We start from the raw sequence: 26,120 nt of genomic DNA, 5'->3' as shown, positions 1-26,120 counted from the left end.
GATCAGCAATATTTAAAGCAAAAAAATCTCCACGACAACATTTGACATCTTTTAATAGTTAGGATAGAGATAGAGTAACATAGTAAACGATGACGGAGGTCATATTTTATCTATCTATTTATTTATTGCATTTGTAGCCCACATTTTCCCACCTATTTGTGGGCTCAGTGTGGCTTACAATACATTGTGAATGATGGAAATACAATTTGTTGCAGTACAATTATGGGTTACATTGTGAAGAGTTTTGGGAAGACAAAGTCAGAGTCAAAATATCATTTGGGGAATAGAACAACGGAGTGTAACAATGGGGAGTTGATGGAGCTTTCTTAAACGTGCTGAGATCAGCCAAAGAACGCAGCAAGGGTGGCAGTTTATTCCACCACATTGGACGATAACACAAGAAAACAGTTGAGTTTTTTTTTAATAATCTCAGATCTTTCAGTGATGGTAGAACAAAGATCCTGTCACTCAGAGAATGACTTGGATGATAACACGCAATAAAATAAAAACCACTTCCAAAAAATGTACGGGCCCTTTTACTAAATGGACAATGGCATGTACTAAGTGCCACGTGGCCCATAAGAAGCCAACACCCACAGAAGGTGGTCTCTCCACAGGAGAAACGAAAGCCAACACACAACCAGTGGATCCAAAAGAGTCCTCTCACAAGTGGTGTTTTCTCAAACAAGGTCTTTATTTCAAATCAATAAAAACAACCCGACATGAATGGTGTTTCGGCCGTAAAGCCCTGCATCAGGGGTCTATTGATTTCCAATACAGAAAATCAATAGACCCCTGACGCAGGCCTTTATAGCCGAAACACGATTCGTTTCAGGTTGTTTTTATTGATTTGAAATAAAGACCTTGTTTGAGAAAACACCACTTGTGAGAGGACTCTTTTGGATCCACTGGTTGACGTAGCCCATAAGAATATAAACGTTGCCATAGGGGGACAGATCGAAGGTCCATCAAGCCCGATATCCTGTTTCCAACAGTGGCCAATCCAGGTCACAACTGCTTGGCAAGATTCCCAATGGTCCATCTAGCCCAGTATCCTGTTTTCCAAAAAGTGGGCAAGCCAGGTCACAAGTACCCAAATCGTGGCAACACTCCATACGACAAATCCCAGGGCAAGCAGTTGCTTCCCATGTCTACCTCAACAGCAGACTATGGACCTTTCTTCCAGGAATCTGTCCAAACCTCTTCTAAATCCAGATATGCTAACCGCTGTTACCACATCCTCCGGCAAACAGTTACAGAGCTAAACTGTTCATTGAGTGAAAGAATATTTCCTCCTATTTGTTTTCAAAGTATTTCCATGTAACTTCCTCGAGTGTCCCCTAGTCTTTGTACTTTTGGAATGAGTAAAACATCAATTCACTTGTACTCATTCTACACCACTCAGGATTTTGTAGACCTCAATCATATCTCCCCTCATCTGTCTCTTTTCCAAGCTGAAGAGCCCTAATGTCAGGCTTTCAAAGCAGCGACTAGGTTTGTGAGCCCTTGGGCCGCTGCCAAGGAGCGGCAGTGGCAGGCAAAACCACCCCAACCAGCACTGAGCAAACACACACACAAAGCAGGGACTGGAGACAGGGATAAGCAAAGCAGGAACACACTGGACAAGAACACTTGTACTGGAACACAGGACTAGAGCAAGGCTTCACCTGCACTTGACCACCCTTCCCCAGGAGTTGAGCCCCTGGGTGCAGGCGGCCAGCAGGACTTACCGGACTGGGCAGGAACTGGATACCAGCAGGAAACACACAACAGAGTCAAGACTACAAGCTGCCAGGCAGCCACTAAGACAGAAACACAGACAGGAGGGAGTCAAGACTAAAAGCTGCCAAGCAGCCACTAATAAAGAACACAGACACAAGACAAGGAAATGCAGACCAGAAACAAGACTAGGAACTAAACAATAAAACCAAAGCTAACTACACACAAACAAACAAGAACCAGGCAAGAACTCAGAATAAAACTGGACTAGGTAGAAGTGCACAGAGCACACCCACATACCAGGGACCTAAGACGATGCAAAGGCAAACACAGAAGTTTCTAGGTGATTAATAAAGCCCATCAGCTGCTAAAGCTCAGCTGCAGCAATCACAAGGCAACTACGGGTGTTGTTCAGGTACAAACATGGAAAGCAATTCTGGCAACCCGGAAGATCTGGACTGAACTGGGCTGAAGTCTGGAACGGGTGACAGTAAACAGACAGTCTATAGCAGCCACCTGGTCTGGCCACCAGAGGGCGAGGTGAGCACAGACAAGGAAACAGTCACAAACGTGACACCTAACCTCTTTAGCCTTTCCTCATACGAGAGGAGTTCCATCCCCTTTATCGTTTTGGTCGCTCTTCTTTGAACCTTTTCTAATTCTGCTATATCCTTTTCGAGAAACAGCAAACAGAACTGAACGCAATACTCAAGGTGCGGATGCACCAAGGAGCAGTACAAAGGCATTATAGTATTTTCATGCTTATTCAACATCCCTTTCCTAATAATTCCTAGCATTCTGTTTGTTTTTTGGGCCACCACCACACACTGAGCAGAAGATTTCAGCGTATTATCTACAACAACACCTAGATCTTTTTCTTGAGTGTTGACCCCTCAAGGTGGATCTTAGCATCAGGTAACTATGATTTGGATTATTCTTTCCAATGTGTATCACGTTGCTTTTGTCCACATTAAATTTCATCTGCCATATGGATGCCCAGTTTTCCTATTTCCTAAGGTCTTCCTGCAATATTTCACAATCTGTTTTAACAACCTTGAATATATATATCTCCTCAAATCACTTCACTGGCTTACGATCAGGTACCGCATACAGTTCAAGCTTCTCCTACTAACCTACAAATGCACTCAATCTGCAGCCCCTCATTACCTCTCTAGCCTCATTTCCCCATACGTTCCTACCCGTAACCTCTGCTCTCAAGACAAATCCCTCCTTTCAGTACCCTTCTCCACCACCGCCAACTCCAGGCTCCGCCCTTTCTGCGTCGCCTCACCCCATGCTTGGAATAAACTCCCTGAGCCCATATGCCAGGCCCCCTCCCTGCCCATCTTCAAATCCTTGCTCAAAGCCCACCTCTTCAATGTCGCTTTTGGCACCTAACTACTCTACCTCTATTCAAGAAATCTAGACTGCACCAACTTGTCATTTCGTCCTTTAGATTGTAAGCTCCTTTGAGCAGGGACTGTCCTTCTTTGTTAAACTGTACAGCGCTGCGTAACCCTAGTACCACTCTAGAAATGTCAAGTAGTAGTAGTAGTAGTACCCTAGAGCAGAGATTCCCAAACCTGTCCTGGCCCCAGCCAGACAGGTTTTCAGGATATCCCCAAATGATTATGTATGAGATAAATTTGCATACCAAGGAGGTAGTGCTTGTAAATTCATCTTATGAATATTCATTGTGGACATCCTGAAAACCTGACTGGCTGGGGTTGGTCTAGTACAGGTTTTGGAATGACTGCCCTAGAGGAAAGGAGAGATAAGGGAGATATGATACAGACATTTAAATATTCGAAAGGTATTAATATAGAAAACAAATCTTTTCCATAGATGGGGAAGCAGTAGAAGTAGAGGACATGAATTGAGGTTATGGGGGGGGGGGGGGGTTGATTATGGAATAACGTCAGGAAGTACTTTTTCATGGAGAGGGTGGTCGATGCCTGAAATGTCCTCCTGGGGCAAAAACAGTGACAGAATTCAAAAATTCATGGAATAAACACAAAGGAACCCTATGTGGAAAGAGGACAGTATCAAAACAATCTTTACTGGTGCTTAGACAGTAACTTTTTAAAAAGATCGAGAACTAAACCACTGAAATCTGAAAACGAATCACAACCAGCAGTGGTTTTCTTCTATTACCGTGTAGCTTAATGGAAGATTTTCTTTCCAACATCAAATTTTTTTATATTTTTAATTTTTATATATCAATTTTTTAATCTATAATTTTTTTTATGTTTTGAATTTATTATTTTATTATTTTTTTTTGTACTTCTCTTAAGGAAATGAGATTTTAAATCTCATTTCTTTAAGAGAACTACAAAAAAAGATTTAAAAAATTGATATATAAAAATTAAAAATAAGAACTATTAATTTTTTTTTTAGCTTAGACAATAACACCAGTGGTTACAAAATAAGGCCAATGCTGGGAAGACCTCTACAGTCTGTAACCCAAAAATAGCAAGGACAGATCAAGGACGAGTATGCATATGTTACGTTCCATTCAGCTGCTCTGGATGGACCAAGCGGGTCTTTATTTGCTCCCATTTACTTGCATAACTCCACGTGATCGGAGACAAGCTGAGCTCATTCTAGCTCAACCTCATTGCATATAGGAAGATGTAATTATTTTCTCACAATTTCTGTCTTTTAAAAAAAGACTACGTATCTCGAATGCAACGGGGGAAAAACCAGACCCGCCTCCACTTGCGGTCCTGGATATAGAACTATCTGGTCACTTTATCTTTAGCAACCCTAACGTGTTTCAACAGGCAGAAGATATTTATGGGAAAAGCCCACATCTCAGCAGGAAGTCTATTTGCATCCAAACCAGACAAAATTATCAAAGATTTCGCAGAAGAGCTCAAAATTTCTGTTTCCATCAGACTGGCAGATGACTGTGAAGATTTCCCCCCAAGTTGTTAGAAGAGGAAATAGAATTTTCTTCCCTTTACTGCATTTCGTAGGAGGGAAACACGTGGTCTGGGTCCATCCAGAGCAGCTGAGAAGGCTCTGAGAGAAGAGGACATTTCTCTGGGTGAGTGAATATTATTTTGCTCTGTGTTCTGGCAACTTAAAGATTGAGGTTTAAAAGAGGAATTGTAGGTTACTGATTAAGACAGAATTAAAAAATAAAAAGTAAAATTTATTTACTAGTCTCTATAGTTTTAAAACTTGAACCTTGACACAGCATTAACAGATAGACTGTAGAAGGCTGCAGGGTCTACTTCAGTCTTAATTCCCACTCCCCCACCCCCAACTCCTACCCAGCCCTAGAACAACTCTTCAATTATAGTCATCACTCTAATTAAGATGAGTGTTTCCATTAGAGTTTTAATTACCTTTAATTAGTTTCTAAGAAGCAAACGCTAAATAAATTACACATTATAGAATATAACCTTAAGTCTCTTTATATTCATCTAATATCCATCCATAGTACCTTAAGAAGTTGTGATTGTACAACTCTATAATACTAAGTTGCAGATAGCAGTCCAACAGTGAGAGGGGTGCTATTCAGCCTTGGAATTGAGTGTCACATGTATGATTAACTCCCAGTTGGTGAGTGGTTATATGTGTGTGCCTGATGCAAAGAGCTCCTAGATCTCAAAGAATGAGTCATTTCTCTTGAGGCTAGAGTAGCAGACTTGGAGGAGCTGAGGGAGACAGAGAGGTACATAGAGGAGGCCTACAGGGACGTTGTAGAGAAATCCCATCTCCAGTCGGGCTGCCCCTGTGCTGCCTTGGGAGGAAAAAGGTCTCCTAAGAGCATCACCCTGGTGAAGTTGGAAGTAATCCAACCAGGGGATGCAATATCCTCTCGCACTGAGGAAGAAAGGGTTAGGACCGCTGTTGTAGTTGGTTACTCGATTATTAGGCTTGCAGATAGCTGGGAGGCTGGTGGACGTGAGGATCGCTTGGTCACTTGCCTGCCTGGGGAGGAGTCTGCTGTGTTGGTACATGTAGATACCAATGACATAGGAAAATGTGGGAGAGAGGTTCTGGAAGCTAGATTTAGATTCCTAGGTAGAAAGCTCAAATCCAGATCCTCCAAGGTAACATTTTCAGAAATGCTTCCCGTTTCATGTGCAGGGCCCAAGAGGACAGGCAGAGCTCCAGAGTCTCAATTTGTGGATGAGGCAATGATGCAGGGAGGAGGGTTTTAGATGTGTTAGGAACTGGGCAACATTGTGAGGAAGGGGCAGCCTATTCTGAAAGCATGGGCTCCAACTTAACCAGTGTGGGACCAGACTGTTGCCATCAGAATTTAAAAAGGAGATAGAGCAGCTTTTAAACTAGAAACGGGGGGAAGACCGACAGTCACTCAAAAACGCATGGTTCTGAATAAGATATCTTCCAAAGATATCACCAGGACAGGGAAGATAGGGCATCCTGATAGCGAGATTGCAATAGAGACCATAGTAGACCAGGTTTCTTTAAATAAAAAAGACAGATTTTCAAGATTGCATATTGTCACTGTCAACTGCTGAGGAAGATGTTAATAGGAACAACAAACATGGTTTGAAATGTCTATATGCAAAAGCCAGAAGCCTAAGAAATAAGATGGGAGAGTTAGAATATATTGCACTAAATGAAAAATTAGATAGAATAGGCATCTCTGAGACCTGGTGGAAGGAGGATAACCAGTGGGACACTGTCATACCAGGATACAAATTATATCATAGTGATAGGGTGGATCGAATAGGTGGAGGGGTAGCATTGTATGTTAAGGAGAGCCTTGAATCAAATAGATTGAAGATCCTGCAGGAAACAAAACACATTTTGGAATCAATGTGGATTGAAATTCCATGTTTTAAGGGGAAAAGGATAGTGATAGGAGTGTACTACCATCCACCTAGCCAGGATGAACAGACAGATGTAGAGATGTTATCAGAAATTAGGGAGGCTAACAAACTGGGGAACACCATAATAATGGGTGATTTCGATATTGACTGGGTAAATGTAACAAGTTCTGTGGTCTGACCATAGCAAGCTCATGTTTACATTACAATGGAAAGAGAACGGAAAGAACAGAAAACCAAATCCACCACACACATTCACATCCAGAGGGAAGGTGGACAACCACGCTTTCTGGACAACAGCAATGAATGAACATAGCAACCTAGCACCAAACGACATCCACTTCATGAGAAATTGGGATGAAACAAGTGAAAATACACTGAATAAAATAGAACCACTTAAAACGAAAACAAGAAATAAAAAAGCACCAAGACCCTGGTTTAACGACGAGCTACAACAGGTGAAATAACTATGCAGGAAACTAGAGCGAACATGTTCCAAAAACAAAACAGAAACAAACAAAGGCATATGGAGAAAAGCTATAATAACATATAAGCACAATACAAAGAAAGCCAAAGCAGAATACTACAACATGTATGTGAACCCAGAACAGAACTACATGAAAAAAATATTCAAACTCATGAACAATCTACTGAAAATCCAGGACTTACTGGCATCAACTGGAACACCACCTATTGCAGACGAAATTGTTCAATATTTTGAACAAAAATAGCAACGACAAGATCTAACCTTGTGTCACCTCAAGTCAACACAGACTTCTTAAAGGATATGAAACCAATGACATGCACGTCATGGCAGACAGAATCTGGTCCTCATTCGAACCACCCAAACCAAGCACAGTAAAAGCACTACTGACAAAATACACACTTGTGAACTGTATGCTAGACAAATGCCTCAACTATATGATGAAAAACCCAACAGAATGGTTCATCGAGTGCTTCACGAAACACATCACATACATGTTAACAAAAGGACAATTCCCAAATGATAACGGCAAAATAGTACTCACACCAATCTCCAAGAACACAACTAGCAAGATTAGTGATCTCACAAAGTACAGACCAGTGGCCTCAATACCGCATCTGACCAAAACGATGGAGGGTCTGGTAGCACAACAACTAATGGAATACATGATAAAATTCCCAATCCTCCATAAATCCCAATCAGGATTTAGACCACAACACAGTACCGAACGGTCATAACCACTCTGATAACAAAGTTCAGAAGCCTAATAAGCCAAGGTCAATTCAACATGTCAAGTGCGTTCGATCTAGCTGCACAGTGGCTGCATGGTTCAATGGCTTCCTAAAGACCAGATCCTACATTGTAAAGATGTCCAACCAGATATCAGCCTCTTGGAACTCCAAGTGTGGGGTACCATAGGGTTCTCCATTATCACCAACTCTGTTCAATGTAATGATGGCTTCACTCAGAAAAAAACTGGAACAAATGAGCTTCAACCCATTCATATATGCAGATGATGTCACTATGTACATTCCTTTTAACAACAGTACCACAGGAATATTGGGCAAAGTTAAAACAAGTCTGGACCTCAAGGAAAACTGGGCAGCAACATTTAAACTCAAACTAAACAGAGACAAAACAAAATTCTTGGTTCTATCAAGCCAGTGTGATCTCACCTTCCAGAACGATTGTTTACCTTACTTATACCCTGATAAATATCTCAGGCAAACTTTCATTAAAACGGAGGTGAAGTACAATTATTAAAACTAGCCTCGCCGGTCTATTTCTAAAATAGAAGGGGAAATAAAATCTAAAAAATAAAATAAGTAACTCAGGATAACAATGAGTATATTTAATGAAAACCAATAAAAATTTATTTTTGATTTTGATTATAATAAAATTTACTTCTTAACAAATTAACCAGATTTCGTATTCTTGTTTTACACAGTTCACTACCTCAAATCAAATCAAGAAATTTACTATACTACTTATCATTTCTATAGCGCTACTAGGACGTAACGCAGCGCATGTACACTTGAACATGAAGAGACAGTCCCTGCTCGACAGAGTTACAATCTAATTAGGACAGACAAACAGGTTTAAGTTTGGAACACATTATCCCAGCCTTTCAGACTTGAACTCTCCCATCCAAAATCCAGATCCTTACTAAAAATTGACCTACTTGAAAAAAACGTTTATCCTTTGACCAGGCAGAGCCAATACCATGATGGTTTACTAGATTCTGCAATCCCCCCTCCCTCTCCTTTTACCAACTCATTGATATCTTTGTTTCTCCTCTGTACGGCCCTGTCCATCCATACCATGAACAATCTAACCAGCTTCCGCAAAGCTCTGAAAACACACCTCTTTAACAGAGCCTACAAAAGTCACCCTCAATGATACAATACATTCCCCCAAATCACCTGAACACACCTAAAACACTTCTCACACAACCTACCAAACATCCGCCCATCTAATCCTCTTTTGCATTAGCCTATGATCAACTGTATTAAAGCATGTATTGATTTTAACATAACCTCACTCTGTAAGCCACATTGAGCCTGCAATAAATAATAATGATAATAATCCCCTCCCCTACCTGTTATCCCTTTGCTTGTCCGTTCTTCTAGCTTTCCCATATGAAATTGACATTGTTTTCTTGGCTCCAATATTATTTTATTGTGCACTGACTTGTAATATTCAAGGAAAAGTGATTTATCAAATAAAGTAAACCATACAATTCTGTGTTCGCCTCGTTAAAAAGCTCCCCTTTGGGCTGGCATCAAAGTCAGAAGTGATTCCAAGACTTTAATCCAATGATTCCCAAATCTGGTCCTGCAGGTACCCCAGCCAGTCAAGTGTTCAGGATATCCACAATGAATATGCATGAGATAGATTTGCATGTGGTGGAGGCAGTGCCAGTGGCGTAGGAAGGGGGGGGGGGGCGGTGGGGCGGTCCGCCCCGGGTGCACGCCGCTGGGGGGGTGTTGGCGCCGCTGGTTACCTGCTCTCTCTGCCCCGGAACAGGTTACTTCCTGTTCCGGGGCAGAGAGAGCAGGGAACCAACGGAGCCGACGCAGCTCCCAGCGACGACGTGCACTCGGTGGGGCGGAGCGCCAGTGGTAATAATGCACTCTGGGGGGGTGCGCGTGCCGAGGGGGGGTGCACAGCCAACCCGCCCCGGGTATCAGCCACCCTCGCTACGCCACTGGGCAGTGCAATGAATATTCATTGTGGATATCCTGAACACTTGACTGGCTGGGGTACCTCCAGGACCAGGTTTGAGAGCCACTGCTAAACCCAGTGTTTGAGCTCCTGTCCCTGTCTCCAGGCTGCAAATCTCTATTTCTGCTTTCACGGTGACAGAATATTCTTGGGGGGGGGGGGGGGGGGGGGGGGGATGGGGGTAATAATTGCTTTTTGTGCCTTCTTAAAAATGCCACAGCATTTGAGTAGAAAAGGCAGTAAGCTACACCTAGGGTTGCCATATTTTGGTCCTCTGAAAAAGGAGGACACATGTCACGCCCCTGCCCCGCCCCTTCTCACCCTCACCCCAGCCCCATCACAATATTCCCCGCCTCCCCTCCCCCAGGTCACATATTCCCCTCCCCTGCCCCCATCTCCTCCCCTCCCCCGAGTCATCTCCCCTCCCCTCCCCCCGGGTCACATATTCACTTCTCCTTACTTACTATCTACTGCCCTGGTGGTCTAGTGACCTCTTCGGGGCAGGAAAGAGCCCCCTCTTTCCTGCCCGGAGCTCTGTTCTTACTCCTTGCCCTGCATCCTGTTGCTGTGACGGTCTCGGGATTCAAAATGGCCACCGACCAGTTCAAGTCTCGCGAGGCTGCTTTCAACCTCGGCGGCCATTTTGAATCCTGAGACCGTCACAGCAACAGGATGCAGGGCAAGGGCAGCGCTCCGGGCAGGAAAGAGGGGGCTCTTTCCTGCCCTGAAGAGGTCACTAGACCACCAGGGCAGTAGATAGTAAGTAAGGGAAGGCCGGAAGGGGAGGCTAGGATAGGCCCGCCACCCGCCTGTCCGCCGTGTTGTCCAGAAATCCGGACAAACGGGCGGTTGGCAAAAACCCTCCGGATGCCCCGGACATGTCGGGGTATAATCTGGACACATGGTAACCCTAACTACACCTAATGCAACTTTAGCCACTGAGATTCTGCTGGTTTCTCAGCAGCTAATTTTGTGCCACCAAAAGGATTGCACCGAATTCTTTCAATACCCAACACTACTTGCACGGTTGCTTGCTCCTCCCTCCCCCAATTCCCTAGAGCACGCACCACTCTGCCAGATGAGGAAAAGGAAACACGTCATTTGGTTAACTAAACGTACAATTTCCAAGTCATTTACCTTTCCCTGTTTGTTCGGGAACTGGATAGCCGCATAGGTGCAGCTTTCTTCACTCTTTCCTATAGGACAAAAGGAAAAAAAAAGAGGTGGGGGGGGAGAAATGTCAGTTTTAACAACAATTGGCTTTCTAAATTTCAGTCTGGCTTTAGGAAGTTTCATGGTACGGAAATCGTTTTATTGGATATCAAGGTTCAAGTTTATTATAGGTTTACTATCCTGCCCTTTGGGGCACCTTCAAGGAGGTTTACAATCTAAAATATAGTAGAAAGTGAACAAGGTAGACAAGAAGAAATTCAGACATGACTGCTAGGGCAGGGGAAGAATTACAAAAATTGATAGGGCAGAAGGGGGAGGGAAAGAACAAGAGAGAATGCTGATGAAAATGGTAATGGAATTCAACGTGCGTGGGATAAACACAAAGGAATCCCATTTAGAAGGAATGGATCCACAGAATCTTAGCAGAGATTAGGTGGCGACGCCGGTAATTGGGAAGCGAAACCGGTGCTGGGCAGACTTCTACGGTCTACGCCCTGATCTTGACTGAATAGATAGGGATGGGCTGGAGTGTAAATTTTAAGGGGCTTCGCGTTAGCTTCAGAATTTTAGTACAAGAACCAGTGCTGGCAGACTTCTACGTTCTGTGACCTGAGAAAGGCAGGAACAAATCAAACTCAGGTATACATAGAAAGTACCTTGGGAAGACTGGATGGACCATACAGGTCTTTATCTGCCATCATTTACTATGTTACCCACGTTACTCTCTGGGTTCTACATGGAATGTTGCTACTAATTGGGATTCCAGAATCTTGTAACTCTTTAGGATTCCAGAATCTTCAGAACTTTTAGTACGAGAACAATGCTGGGCAGACTTCTACGGTCTGTGCCCTGAGAAAGGCGAGAACTAATCAAACTCGGGTATAAAGTATCACATACCATGTAAAATCAGTTTATCTTGTTGGGCAGACTGGATTATTATTATTATTTATTGCATTTGTACCCCACATTTTCCCACCTTTTTGCAGGCTCCATGTGGCTTACAGAGTGTTATCATGATGTAGTCATTAAATGATCTTAAATGCAATCGATAATAGGCTGAAGGTATATGAGGATTTAGATGGGAAGGTGTTAGGTAAGGTCGTGTGAGAGGTGTTTTTTGATGAACCTGAGTGGTTTAAGGAATGATTTGTTTCATTAAGGATGTCTTTTGTAGGCTTTGTTGAAGAGATGTGTCTTGAACGATTTGCGAAAGTTGGTTAGATTGTCCATGGTTGGATGGACTATAATCTGCCGTCATTTACTATGTTATTATGTTAGTCTTTGGGGGTTCTTCATGGAATGTTGCTACTAATTGGGATTCCAGAATCTTATAACTCTTTAGGATTCCAGAATCTTCAGAACTTAGTACAAGAACAGTACTGGGCAGACTTCTACAGTCTGTGCCCTGAGAATGACAAGGACAAATCAAACTCAGGTATACATATAAAGTATCATATACCATGTAAAATGAGTTTATCTTGTTGGGAAGACTGGATGGACCGTTCAGGCCTTTATCTGTCGACATTTATTTATTTTTATTTATTTATTTTATTTGTTACATTTGTATCCCACATTTTACCACCTTTTTGCAGGCTCAACGTGGCTTACATAGTACCATTAACGGCGTTAGCCGATACCGGTCTAAAAAAATAAAAGGTATGAACGAATACAGGTGAGATTGTAGTAGAATGAGGTACATGTATGTTAGGTACATTTGGGGGGAAATAGAGAGGGAGAGGAAGAGTTAGGATGTGTCATTACGATCTTTGGTTACGTTGTGTCGCAGGTATCCAGGTTTTTTTATTTTGGGTCGGTGGGGTATGCTTTTCTGAACATGCCTGTTTTTAGTACTTTCCGGAACTTTAGGTGGTCGAGCATAGTTTTTACTGCCTTTGGCAGTGCATTCCATAATTGTGCGCTTGAGTAGGAAATGCTGGATGCATAGGTGGATTTGTATTTGAGTCCTTTGCTGCTTGGGTAGTGGAGGTATAGGCATGATCGTGCTGATTTTGTGGTGTTTCTGGTAGGCAGGTGATGGGATCTGTCATGTATCCCGGTGCCTCGCCGTAAATAGTTTTATGAACAGTCGTGCAGATTTTGAAAGTGATACTTTCTTTGATTGGTAGCCAATGCAGTTTTTCTTGGAGTGGTTTGCTGCTGTCAAAACGCGTTTTCCCAAATATGAGCCTAGCTGCTGTGTTTTGGGCGGTCTGGAATTTTTTTATGATTTGATCCTTGCAACTCGCGTAGATTCTATTGCAGTAGTCTGTGTGGCTTAGTATCATTGACTGTATCAGGTTACGAAATATTTCCCTCGGGAAGAATGGTTTCACGCATTTGAGTTTCCACATTGAGAAAAACATTTTCTTTATGGTGGGTTTCGCTTCTAAAATCTTTTTATATCTGATATTTAAAAATGAAGGCAAGATTAATCGAAATGGATCTCTAACTTTCAAGATTCCACAAACTGAAGGAAAAGAAATTACCATCAAACATTTTAAAAATTATACAACCCAATTTGAATAGAATTCGAATACCAGTGGTCTATCTAGTCCAGTATCCTGTTTCCAACAGTGGCCAAGCCAGGTCACAGATACCTGGCAGAAATCCAAATCACAGCAACTCTCCATGTAGAACCCCAAAAAATAGCAAGATTCTGGAATCCTAAAGAGTGACAAGATTCCATGTAGAACCATGTAGACTCTCACCTATCCACCCCCATCCTGTTAGACTGTCATTGAAATGCTTTGATGTTTCACTCCTGTCTCCAGGCACATAGACTGTCACTGAAATGCTTTGATGTTTCACTCATATATACTGTCATCTACCAACATTTGCTTATTTCCGATCTGACGAGGAAGGGCAACCTTTGAAAGCTAATCAAGAAATGTATTAAGTTATGTCCAAGAAAAAAAGGTATCATCTTATTTTCTTGTCCATGTTTTATTTTGTTTTGTTTCTATTGATTACACGTAGAACCCCAAAGAATAGCAAGATTCTGGAATCCTAAAGAGTGACAAGATTCCATGCAGAATCTCAAAGAGTAGCAACATTCCATGTAGAACCCTAAAGAATAGCAAGATTCTGGAATCCTAAAGAGTGACAAGATTCCATTCAGAATCTCGAAGTGTAGCAACATTCCATGCAGAATCTCAAATAGTAGCAACATTCCATACTACAAATCCCAGGGTAAGCAGTTGCTTCCCATGTGTGTCTCAATAGCAGAGTATAGACTTTTCCTTCAGGAATTTCTCCAAATCTTGTTTAAACCCAGATACGCTAACCGCTGTTACCACATCCTCCGGTAAAGAATTCCAGAACTTAACTATTCATTGAGTGAAAAAATATTTCCTCCTGTTTGTTTTAAAAGTATTTCCATGTAACTTCCTCGAGTGTCCCCTAGTCTTTGTACTTTTGGAACGAGTAAAAAAATTGATTTACTTCTACTCGTTCTACACCACTCAGGATTTTGTAGACCTCAATCATATCTCCCCTCCCCTCATCCGCCTCTTTTCCAAACTGAAGAGACCTAACCTCTTTGGCCTTTCCTCATATGAGAGGAGTTCCATCCCCTTTATCATTTTGGTCGCTTTTCTTTGAACCTTTTCTAATTCCGCTATTATCTTTTTTGGGATATGGCAACCAGAACTGAACACAATACTCAAGGTGCGGATGCACCATGGAGCGATACAAAGGCATTATAGTATTTTTGGTCTTATTTACCATCCCTTTCCTAATAGTTCCTAGCATCCTATTTGCTTTTTTGGTCGCTGCCACACACAATGATACCCAGATCTTTTTCTTGAGTGTTGACCCCCAAGGTGGACCCTAGTATCAGCTAACTATGTTTCAGATTATCCTTACTACTACTACTTATCATTTCCATAGTGCTACTAGACATATGTAGCACTGTATACCGGACATGAAGAGACAGTCCCTGCTTGACAGAGTTTACAATCTAATCAGGACAGACAAACAGGACAAATAAGGGATACGGGAATTACTAAGGTGGAATGATAAAACATGGGTACTGAACAAGTGAGTAATGGTTGGGAGTTAAAAGCAGCATCAAAAAGGTGGGCTTATAGCCTAGATTTGAAGACGGCCAGAGATGGAGCTTGGCGTACCGGCTCAGGAAGTCTATTCCAGGCATATGGTACAGCAAGATAAAAGGAACGGAGTTCGGAGTTAGCGGTGGAGGAGAAGGGTGCAGATAAGATGGATTTACCCAGTGAACGGAGTTTCCGGGGAGGAGTGTAGGGAGAGATAGGAGCTGCAAAGTGAATGTACTTATAAGTCAGTAAGAGGAGTTTGAACTATATGCGGAAACGGATAGGGAGCCAATGAGGTGACTTGAGGAGAGGACTGATATGAGCATAGCGACACTGGTGGAATATAAGTCGTGCGGCAGAATTTTGAACAGATTGAAGGGGAGACAGCTGGCTTAGTGGGAGACCTGTGAGAAGCAAGTTGCAATAGTCTAATAATAATAATAGTCATTCCCTGTGCACACACTGCCAGATGAGGTAAAGGAAACACATCATTCTGTCACACTAACCCTCGAATTCTATTTAGTGTTCTGCACCAAAATCCGAGCGTATTTTGTAACAACGCGTATAACTTAATTGGCTTAACAAGCCAATCAGTGTTGTTAACAGCACTTAACAAGCAACAATGAGTATTAATTGGCAATATCTAGGATTTACAAGCATGCTAAGCGTATTCAGTAACGCACTGCGCCTAAATTCTAATGCACGCAGGCACAAAGGGGCATAGTTATGGATGGGGAAATGGATGTTTCGTGGGCATTCCAAAATGTGCATGTGTTGTTATAGAATATGACCTTCTGCGCCTAAATCTACATGCTGGGATTTACACGTAATTTATGCGCTAGGGTACCGTTCCTAATCTAGGTGCCCTTTTTAGAATTCACGTAGGCAGAAATGTTTTCCACACCATATATAGAATCTCCTCCTAAAGTGTGTAAAGCCCTACCATCATCTATTTTGTAGGCGATAGAGATTCACGCACTAAACTGTTAATTGGTTAGCTCGCAGCAATACCCATGTGCTAACCGATTAGCACAGAACACACCCACTCTCCACCCCCAGCGCTAAAAACAAATTATACTTTTTAGTGCATGGGTAGCACGCGCACATCCCAAAATTACCGCCGGACACCTCAACGCACCCCATAGTAAGCCATTGTGCTTAAAAAGGACCCTTACCTTTCCCTTGTTTGGGGGCGAACTGGATATCCGCATAGGTGCAGCTGTCTTCACTCTTTCCTATTGGACAAGAAAAAAAAAAAAGGAAAAAATTTGGACATTACCGATGATAGCTCCGGGGTGAATACCACATATTTTGTTTTTATTTTTTAGGCTAAAAATTTTGTTTCTTATCTAGCAGCAGGCATGCACTATTTTCCATCTGACTTAGAGATGGAATGAGAAGGAGGAACCTGGAAAAGAGGTCATTGAACAAGGTCTAGGAACACATCTCCTGGAATGATTGGCACAGCGAGCAAAATTACAAATAAACCTTACAAAATGAGCTGAATCAAGCCTACTGCGGGAACAGATTGATCAGCTGTTCTAAAATTGCCAAAGGAAATGAGAAACAAAAAACTTATGATCCAGACAGGATCTAAGAAAGAAGAACTCTGTAGTCCATCTAGTGAGCCACATGTCTGCTTTTTCTAGCTTTGCCTTGATCTTTTCCACTTTACTCATGTCATGCGTAGGCGAATGATCCCGTCCTGGTTTTCCCCATGGAAAGGATGAAGTTTCTACTTTTCTTAAGCAAATCAAAGCTTCGACTCATCTTCATGTGTGTCGATGGACCAAAGCCAGGAGTGGATCTGATTCTTTGGGTTGACCAGGGTGAAAATTATATGTGGAGGGTGGCAAAGGGAATCCACACACCGGTCAGAGTAAATGTCGATACTGGAACTCTGTGTACCAGGCAACAGTGAGGGATAGTTAAGGGGCTCATCGAGTCAGGGCAGTAGCCTAGAGTAAAAATGAAATGTTTCATGTCAGGTCGTAATAGAGCAACCAATGAGGGGAAACAACTGTAAAATTCAAAAATCACCAGAGAAGTACACCTAGGGCAAAAACAGAGGAGAAAAGATCTCAGAAACTTTGTGACTAATTTTTGAATCCAGCCCTTCAGGATACATGCCGCAGGTTTCAATCATGGATCTCAAAAAACTCCTTTAACTCGATATTCCATAACACTTTAACAAGTCCAACGGTATCATCAATATTCCTTTACACTTTTCATCAGGCAAATGAACAGTCCGACAGTATAAACTATTTAGCTTTAAACTCTAGTCCACAGACCTATTGGTCTTCCTTCACGAAAGCTTCCATTTCACCAACAAAGCTGCTTCAGGAGAAGACCAAAATCATTACTCTTCACTCTTACACAGTCAGTGTGAGCCAGTGTTCACCATTACTGAGGCATGCTGATTGTATAAGAGAGCAAAGTAATGGTTTTGGTCTTCTCCTGAAGCAGTTTTGTTGGCGAAATGGGAGCTTTCATCAAGGGGAACCAATGACTCTTTGTACTAGAATTTGAAGCTAAGTGCTTCATTTATATTCTTGGACTGTTCGTTTGCTTGTTGTACGTTTTGGTGAATTTTGGAGGTCCTAGTTAAGAAGAGCAAATCAGGATTCCATGTGACAGATTGGAGGAAGGGCCAACAGAGGCATTTCCCTGTACCAAGTTGGAGCAAGGATCAAGACAGGTTACCTCCATGCCAGGCTAGAGGAAAGACAGTCAACTAGACTTCCTATTCCATACTCTGACATTCTTACCTGTGATCTTCTGTTCCTGTCCTAATGGACCTGTTGGCTGTACTTTACACTGGTCCAGATTATCAGAGACCTCAGGTGCTAAGAAGAAACCAGATATTAAAGGTGAGTATATTATTGGACTTTCTTCCTGCATTGCTTTTGTGGAGTGGAACTGAAAAGAATGAAATCTCTATTCTTAGTGTAAGATGGGGAGCAAAGTCTAGGAAATAATCATTGTTTGTTTAACAACAAACAGACTTAGGTATCTATAGCATGAGGAAGGATCTAGCGAAGCTTGAAGAATGGTCCGATAACTGGCAACTGAGATTTAATGCTAAGAAATGCAAGGTCATGCACTTGGGTTATAAGAATCCAGGGGAACGGTACAATATAGGGGGGAGAAGTGGCTTCTGTATACAAAAGAAGAGCAGGACTTGGAGGTGATTGTGTCTGATGACCTTAAGGTCTCCAAACAGTTGAAAAAGCAACAGTCAAAGCCAGAAGGATGCTTGACTGCATAAGGAGAGGAATGACCAGCAGGAAAAAAGAGGTGATTGTGCCCTTGTATAAGTCTCTGGTGAGGCCCCATGTAGAGTACTGTGTGCAGTTCTGGAGACCGCACCTACAGAAGGATATAAATAGGATGGAGTCAGTCCAGAGGGCAGCTATGAAATTGGTAAGCGATCTTAGTCATAAAACATATGGGGACAGGCTTAGGGACCTTAACATGTACACGCTGGAAGACAGACGAGGCAGAGGGGATATGATAGAGACATTTAAACACCTCAGTGGCATTAATGTACAGGAGGTGATCCTTTTTCAAATGAAGGAAAACTCTGGAATGAGAGAGCATAGGATGAAATTAAGAGGCAAGAGGCTTAGGAGGAATCTAAGAAAATACACTTTCACAGAAAGGGTGGTGGATGCATGGAATGGCCTCCCGGTGGAGGTAGTGGAGACGAGGACTGTGTCGGAGTTTAAGAAAGTTTGGGACAGGCATGTGGGATCCCTTAGGAAAGAAAGAGATAGTGGTTACTGAGGAAGGGCAGACTGGATGGGCCTTTTGGCCCTTATCTGCCATCATGTTTCTATGTTTCTAAAGGTTATCGCCACATGGCAAGGAGATTCTGAGGAGAGGTACCATGTGGAGAGGAGATTCCAAAGGATATTGCCAAGCGAAGAAGATATTTGAGGGGGATCATCTTGAAACATAGAATATGGTAGCAGATAAGAACCAAAAGGCAGGACAGGAGAAATGTGATAAAGATATTTAAAGTTCTCAAATGCACAGGAGGCAAGTTTCTTTCAACTGAAAGGAAGCTCTCGAATGAGGCAGCATAGGATGAAGATAAAAGGGGACAGATCAGGAGTAATCTAAGGAAATACTTCTTTACGGAAAGGGAGGTGGATAAGCGGAATGGCCTCCCAATGGAGGTGGTGGAGACGAAGACTGTATCTGAATTCAAGAAAGCGTAGGACGAGCAGTTGAGCTGTCTTAGGCAGAGGAACGAGTAGTAGATGGCATGTTGTGGCTTACCATAACTTCTATCTAAATTGGGATCATGTGGGCTGCTCTGATATTCTTTATGTTTCCACAGCTAGCCTTATAAAGTTATTCCATGCATCAGCCATGATTTCTAATTTTACTTCCGAGTCTACTCATCTCTAAGCTGCACACCATGACATTATTCTGAAACTTTCTACTGGAAATGCTTCTTGTGCGTTATTTATACCTTTGAAGTATATGAATGAAGATTCCCAACTACAAATCCCAAAATGCCCAGGAATGTATGGATTATTCCAAAGTCTCCTTGCAAATGCTAGGTTCCTTAGTAGTTCAGCTGTTGAGCTGAGTTATAATGCTGGATGATGGTGGGATCTGACAAAACCTGAAGACAACCAAGGCCACTTTCCCGCTCTAGGTTTCCCCTTTTATGTCCTTCTAAACTCCTCCGAGTCACTCCTCCCAGAGACTCTACCTGGGCTCACTCTATCAGCAAATCCCAATCTAACTGAGCTCCACCACCCCTACTCACCAATCTGGCCACTATCTTGACCTCGTCCTCTCTTCTACCTGCTCACTCTCCAATTTCTGCGCCTCAGCTCTTCCTCTCTCTGACCATCACCTGATCACCTTCACACTTCATCACCCTCCACCTCAGTCCCGCCCAACACTAACCACTACTTCCAGGAATCTCCAGGCTGTTGACCCTCCCACCTTATCCTCTAGTATCTCTGATCTCCTCCCTTCCATCATGTCCTCTGAGTGTCGACAAGGCTGTCTCCACTTACAATGCCACTCTCTCCTCTGCTCTGGACACCCTTGCACCATCCATCTCCCGTCTCACAAGGCGTACTAATCCCCAGCCCTGGCTGACCCCTTGCACCCGATACCTTCGCTCCTGCACCCGATTGGCTGAACGCCTCTGGGGGAAATCTCGCACCCATACTGATTTCATCCATTTCAAATTCATGCTATCCTCCTTCCAGTCCTCCCTATTCCTTGCCAAACAGGACTATTACACCCATTTGACTAATTCCCTCAGCTCTAACCCTCGTCGTCTCTTCGCCACCCTCAACTCCCTCCTCAAAGTGCCCTCTGCTCCCACCCCCCCTCACTTTCTCCTCAATCACTAGCTGACTATTTCCGCGACAAGGTCCAGAAGATTAACCTCAAATTCACCACCAAACCTTCTCCTCCTCTTCATCCTATAACCCACTCCCTCAACCAACCTACCCAGGCCTCCTTCTCCTCTTTTCCTGATATCACCGAAGAGGAAACCGCCTATCTTCTCTCCTCCTCGAAATGCACCACCTGTTCCTCAGACCCCATCCCCACCAACTTACTTAACACCATCTCTCCTACTGTCACCCCCCATCTGTCATATCCTCAATCTCTCTCTCCACTGCAACTGTCCCTGACACCTTCAAGCATGCTGTAGTCACATCACTCCTCAAAAAACCATCACTTGACCCTACCTGTCCCTCCAACTACCGCCCCATTTCCCTCCTACCCTTCCTCTCCAAGATACTTGAACGCACCGTTCACAGCCGTTGCCTTGATTTTCGCTCCTCTCATGCCATCCTCGATCCGCTTCAATCCGGCTTTTGCCCCCTACACTCGACAGAAACGGCACTAAAGTCTGCAATGACCAGTTCCTTGCCAAATCCAAAGGTCACTACTCCATTCTCATCCTCCTCGACCTGTCCGCTGCCTTTAACACTGTCAATTACAACTTACTTCTCGCCACACTGTCCTCATTTGGGTTCCAGGGCTCTGTCCTCTCCTGGTTCTCCTCTTATCTCTCCCACCGCACCTTCAGAGTACATTCACATGGCTCTTCCTCCACCCCCATCCTGCTCTCTGTCGGAGTTCCTCAGGGATCAGTCCTTGGACCCCTTCTTTTTTCAATCTACACCTCTTCCCTGGGTTCCCTAATCTCATCTCATCTCATGCTTTCCAATATCATCTTTATGCTGATGACACCCAGCTTTATCTCTCCACACCTGATATCACTGCAGAAACCCAGGTCAAGGTATCGGCTTGCTTATCCGACATTGCTGCCTGGATGTCCAATCGCCACTTGAAACTGAACATGGCCAAGACCGAGCTTATTGTCTTCCCTCCCAAACCCACTTCTCCTCTCCCTCCACTCTCTATCTCAGTTGATAACACCCTCATCGTCCCAGTCTCATCTGCCCGCAACCTTGGAGTCATCTTCGACTCCTCCTTCTCCTTCTCTGTGCATATCCAGCAGATAGCCAAGACCTGTCACTTCTTCATCTTTAACATTAACAAAATTCGCCTTTTCCTCTCTGAGCACACTACCCGAACTCTCATCCACTCTCTCATCACCTTTCGCCTTGACTACTGCAACCTGCTCCTCACTGGCCTCCCACTTTGCTATCTATCCCCCCTTCAGTCCGTTCAGAACGCTGCTTCATGGCTTATCTTCTGCCTGGACCGATATACTCATATCACCCCTCTCCTCAAGTCACTTCACTGGCTCCTGATCAGGTACCGCATACAATTCAAGCTTCTCCTATTAACCTACAAATGCACCCCATCTGCAGCCCCTTCTTACTTCTCTTCCCTCATCTCCCCTTACGTTCCGACCCGTAACCTCCGCTCTCAAGACAAATCCCTCCTCTCAGTACCCTTCTCCACCACCGCCAACTCCAGGCTCCGCCTTTTCTGCCTCGCCTCACCCCATGCTTGGAATAAACTCCCTGAGCCCATACGCCAGGCCCCCTCCCTGCCCATCTTCAAATCCTTGCTCAAAGCCCACCTCTTCAATGTCGCCTTCGGCACCTAGCCACCATACCCCTATTCAGGAAACCTAGACTGCCCCAACTTGACATTTCGCCCATTAGATTGTAAGCTCCTTTGAGCAGGGACTGTCCTTGTTTGTTAATTTGTACAGCGCTGCGTAACACTAGTAGCGCTCTAGAAATGTTAAGTAGTAGTAGTACTAACCAGGGGTTACACTTGGCTGCCCCTTGGGACCTGTCATGTTACAGAGATTGCCAGTATTCATCAGGGGCGTAGCCAGACACCCAATTTTGGGTGGGCCTGGGCCCAAGATGGGTGGGCAGAAGAACCTTGCCCCATCCCACAAGTGATTTGGTCTCTCCTTCTCTCACCTGCATGCCATATGGTCTCTCAAACATCCCCCCTCTCTCCCGTATACCTTTTTAAATAGCAGATTTTCACCAGCAGCGAGCAGCAACTAATACACACTGCTCATGTTGGCCCCACACCCTTCCCTCTGATGCAGCTTCCTGTTTCCACCTAGGCAGAAATACATCAGAGGGAAGGCTGTGGGGCCGGTGCGAGCAGTATGTATGTCACTGCTCACTGTAGGTGAAGATCTGCTACTTACAAGGTATGCAGGAGGGACAGTTGTTGGGAATTTTCAGCTGGTGGGGCTTGGGGATCCCTGCCAGCCACATCATAAGTATGCTGCTACTGGGTGGGCCTGAACCCAAAGTGGGTGGGCCTGGGCCCACCCTTGGCTACGCCACTGGTATTCATGCTGTTCTTTGTTTTGTTCTTACCTTTGCTGGGTGCTTCCAAGGGGCCACTGTGGTCATTGTTGGCTGTAATCAAACGGTCACTAATAGAAAGTAAATTGTGGTTAGAAAAGATGACAGTGCCAGCTCAACTTTATTTCATGCTGAGACCATGTCCTGGCCCACAAGTAACCCATGGAGAGACTCACATGGATTGTATCAATTCAAAGTAATCTGTTGCTTGCAAAAAGACTGGACTTAGTAAAGAGTCTACATTCCCTCAAGAAACATCTACATTCATCACACTCTTATCACCTCTCGCTTAGACTATTGCAACTTGCTTCTCACAGGTCTCCCACTTAGCCATCTCTCTCCTCTTCAATCTGTTCAAAATTCTGCTGCACGACTAATATTCCGCCAGTGTCGTTATGCTCATATTAGCCCTCTCCTCAAGCCACTTCACTGGCTTCCTATCCGTTTCTGCATACTACTACTACTACTACTACTATTTAGCATTTCTATAGCGCTACAAGGCGTACAATTCAAACTCCTCTTATTGACTTATAAGTGCATTCACTCTGCAGCTCCTCAGTACCTCTCCACTCTCATCTCTCCCAACATTCCTCCCCGGGAACTCCGTTCACTGGGTAAATCTCTCTTATCTGCACCCTTCTCCTCCACTGCTAACTCCAGACTCCTACTTTTATCTTGCTGCACCATATGCCTGGAATAGACTTCCTGAGCCGGTACGTCAAGCTCTATCTCTGGCCGTCTTCAAATCTAAGTTAAAAGCCCACCTTTTTGATGCTGCTTTTAACTCCTAACCCTTATTCACTTTGTTTAGAACCCTTATTTTATCATCCTCACTTTAATATTCCCTTATCTCTTGTTTGTCCTGTTTGTCTGTCCTAATTAGATTGTAAGCTCTGTCGAGCAGGAACTGTCTCTTCAAGTTCAAGTGTACAGCGTTGCGTACGTCTAGTAGCGCTTTAGAAATGATAAGTAGTAGTAATAGTAATCATCAAGACCATTATTAAATTGACTTGGGAAAATCCACTGCTTATTTCTGGGATAAGCATCATAAAATGTATTGAGCTTTTTTGGGATCTTGCCAGGTATTCGTGACCTGGATTGGACACTGTTGGAAACAGGATACTGGACTTGATGGACCTTTGGTCTGTCCCAGTGTGGCAATACTTATAAGAAAATGAAACATCAGAGGCTGCACAGTCATAAACCCTGATAGCAGAACAGTCTGACCCCACAAATGTTAACAATATCTTTACCACATACAGAATCCTATGGGGTCAATTCAACTAGTCTGGGGCCAGACAGGAGGCTGAGTAAATGAAATATTTCCTATTCAGAGCGGAGCAGACACTAGACAGCAGACTGCATAAGGGTGAATGGGGCAAAAGGGGGCATTCAAGGAAAGATTTTGGGGCCACCCTGTTTTGAGCTGTGAAATGCGTTCTTTCTCTTATTTCCCTATTCACGAATCAGGATTATCTCTTTTTGGACATGCAAAGTCCCTCTAGTGATGTTCGTTTCCTTTCAGAGAAATTGTCCTGAGCATGCTGGGGCCGTGACGTCAGAACGAGCTAAGGGCAGGAAATCGAAACAGCTGTCCACGCATCAGTCCCCAGTCTCTCTAACACTTATTCATCTCAGTTCCATAGGAATCTATGAGGAAGCTCTTGGTATCATGATGGTACAACAGCACCAAGATCTTGTACCACTGTCAGCTCAATATTTGGAGCAGAACTGGTGGAGAAATACAGAAATATGAAAAACGTGTAAGGATGTCAAGAAAACTACTATCATTGAGTGATGGTCAGAGAGAGGTTGTATCTCAGACAATCCCCAGCAAGGGGTGTCTCCAGAGGACTGTGCTTTATACAATTAGTGAGCCCCTTCTCTCGTTCTCTTCCGTCTGTGCTGGGAATGTGCCCCAGCACAGCTCAGCTTAATACCCAATGGTCTAACGGAACTGTTCCAGCCCTGACCTGTGCCCAGCTCAAATGCAAAGAGCTAAAACTGTGTCTGTTCTGTGTATTTCTGGCCGGGCCCAAGGGGTACCTGACCCCGAAAGTGAGCTAGTCGGTGAATCCCAGGTTACAAACAATATTATGACATTCATATGTAGTGGTGGCCCTATGATTAGGCCAAATGAGGTGGGAGCCTCAGGTGGCACTCTCCCCTTCCCTCCTCAACCCTCTTCCCCAAGTTTACCTTATTTTTTCTTTTCCAAAAGGTGGCAGTAGCAGCGATTCCCATAGGCTGCCCTGCCACCGGCGCCTGCCTTTTCTCCCTACTATGTCCCGCCTCTTGACTTAACTTCCTGTTTCCTCAGAGGCGGGACTTAGTAGAGATAAGAGGCTGGTGCCGGTAGCACCGTGGCAGGGTAGCCTATGGGAATCACTGCCACGGCCGCCTTTTGGAAAACAATAAAATAAAGGGAAGAGGGTTGAGCAGGGAAGGGGGGAGTTGCCGGAACGGGCAGGAGCAGAATCTCATCCCTGCCTTGGACGGCAGATTGCCTTGGGCCGCCACTGTTCACACAATAGAATACAGTGGAACATCTTAATAGTAGCTGAGGGGCAAGGGCAGTTGAGACGAATAGATGGGGACATGATGGATAGTACAAAGTCACTGGGATAAATAGAGAGGTATTTAAACTGAAGGTAAATTATATGTGCAGTTAAATAAGATATGAGGATAAATTACAGGCTGTGTAGCAAGTTAGTCCAGCTGGTCAGTCACCACATGTATTAAAGACTTTGGAAAAGACAGTGGTGTAGCTAGGTGGGGCCACGGGGGCCTGGGCCTTCCCAAATTTGCTCTGGGCCCCTGGTTGGATGGTGGGGATCCTCGCTGGCAGAAGACTGTCCAGCGCTGGTCCATGGCGGCACCGCCTGCCCTGCTTTCTCTTCCCCTCACGTCCGGCACGCTCCTTTTAGTGAACCAATTTCACTAAAAGGAGCATGCCGGACGTGAGGGGAAGAGAGAGCAGGGCAGGCAATGCAGTGGCGCCGGAGATCAGTGCTGGATGAAGTCTTCAGCTGTTGGGGGTTGGGGACCCCTGCCAGCCAAGATGTTACAGCGGCGGAGGGGGGGGCGGTGGCAGAGAAGGGCAGCGAGGCGGCAGGGGGGCGGTGGTGGAGGGGGGCAGGCAGTTGGGCGGTAACCAAAATGTGCCCCCCCCACCTTGGATTCTGGCCCCCTCACAACTCGAGATCTGGCTACGCCCCTGGGTGAAAAGCCAGGCTTTCCCCTGCATCTTGAGGTAGAAGTAGTCATGAGTTCAGCGTAGCTCCTCTGGGAGAGAGTTCCAGAGTGTGGGGGCTATTCCTGAGGAAGCTCGTTGGTGGATATCACATTGCGTGATTTCTCTTGA

The 26,120-nt window shown here is 44.2% G+C and overlaps 1 protein-coding gene across 4 annotated transcripts in view; it reads right to left on the bottom strand.

Annotated features, from left to right (window-relative positions):
• The window catches only part of LOC115461812 (sialic acid-binding Ig-like lectin 15), a 79,370-nt gene that overhangs the window by 4,854 nt on the left and 48,396 nt on the right, over positions 1-26,120 (bottom strand). For 2 of the 4 annotated variants that reach the window (XM_030191857.1, XM_030191859.1), the window contains exons 5-7: positions 22,769-22,827; positions 17,732-17,809; positions 16,139-16,198 (exon numbers count right to left, since the gene is read on the bottom strand). In XM_030191857.1, the coding sequence (XP_030047717.1) occupies positions 16,139-16,198; positions 17,732-17,809; positions 22,769-22,827 (197 nt within the window). Of the gene's footprint in view, positions 1-10,875; positions 10,935-16,138; positions 16,199-17,731; positions 17,810-22,768; positions 22,828-26,120 lie in introns of all 4 variants that reach the window. The other 2 variants (XM_030191856.1, XM_030191860.1) reach the window with 2 other exon arrangements.

This window comes from Microcaecilia unicolor, chromosome 2 (assembly GCF_901765095.1).
Source record: "Microcaecilia unicolor chromosome 2, aMicUni1.1, whole genome shotgun sequence".
In the NCBI taxonomy this organism is placed as follows: Eukaryota; Metazoa; Chordata; class Amphibia; order Gymnophiona; family Siphonopidae; genus Microcaecilia; species Microcaecilia unicolor.
This window is presented reverse-complemented; position numbering and strand designations above follow the sequence as displayed.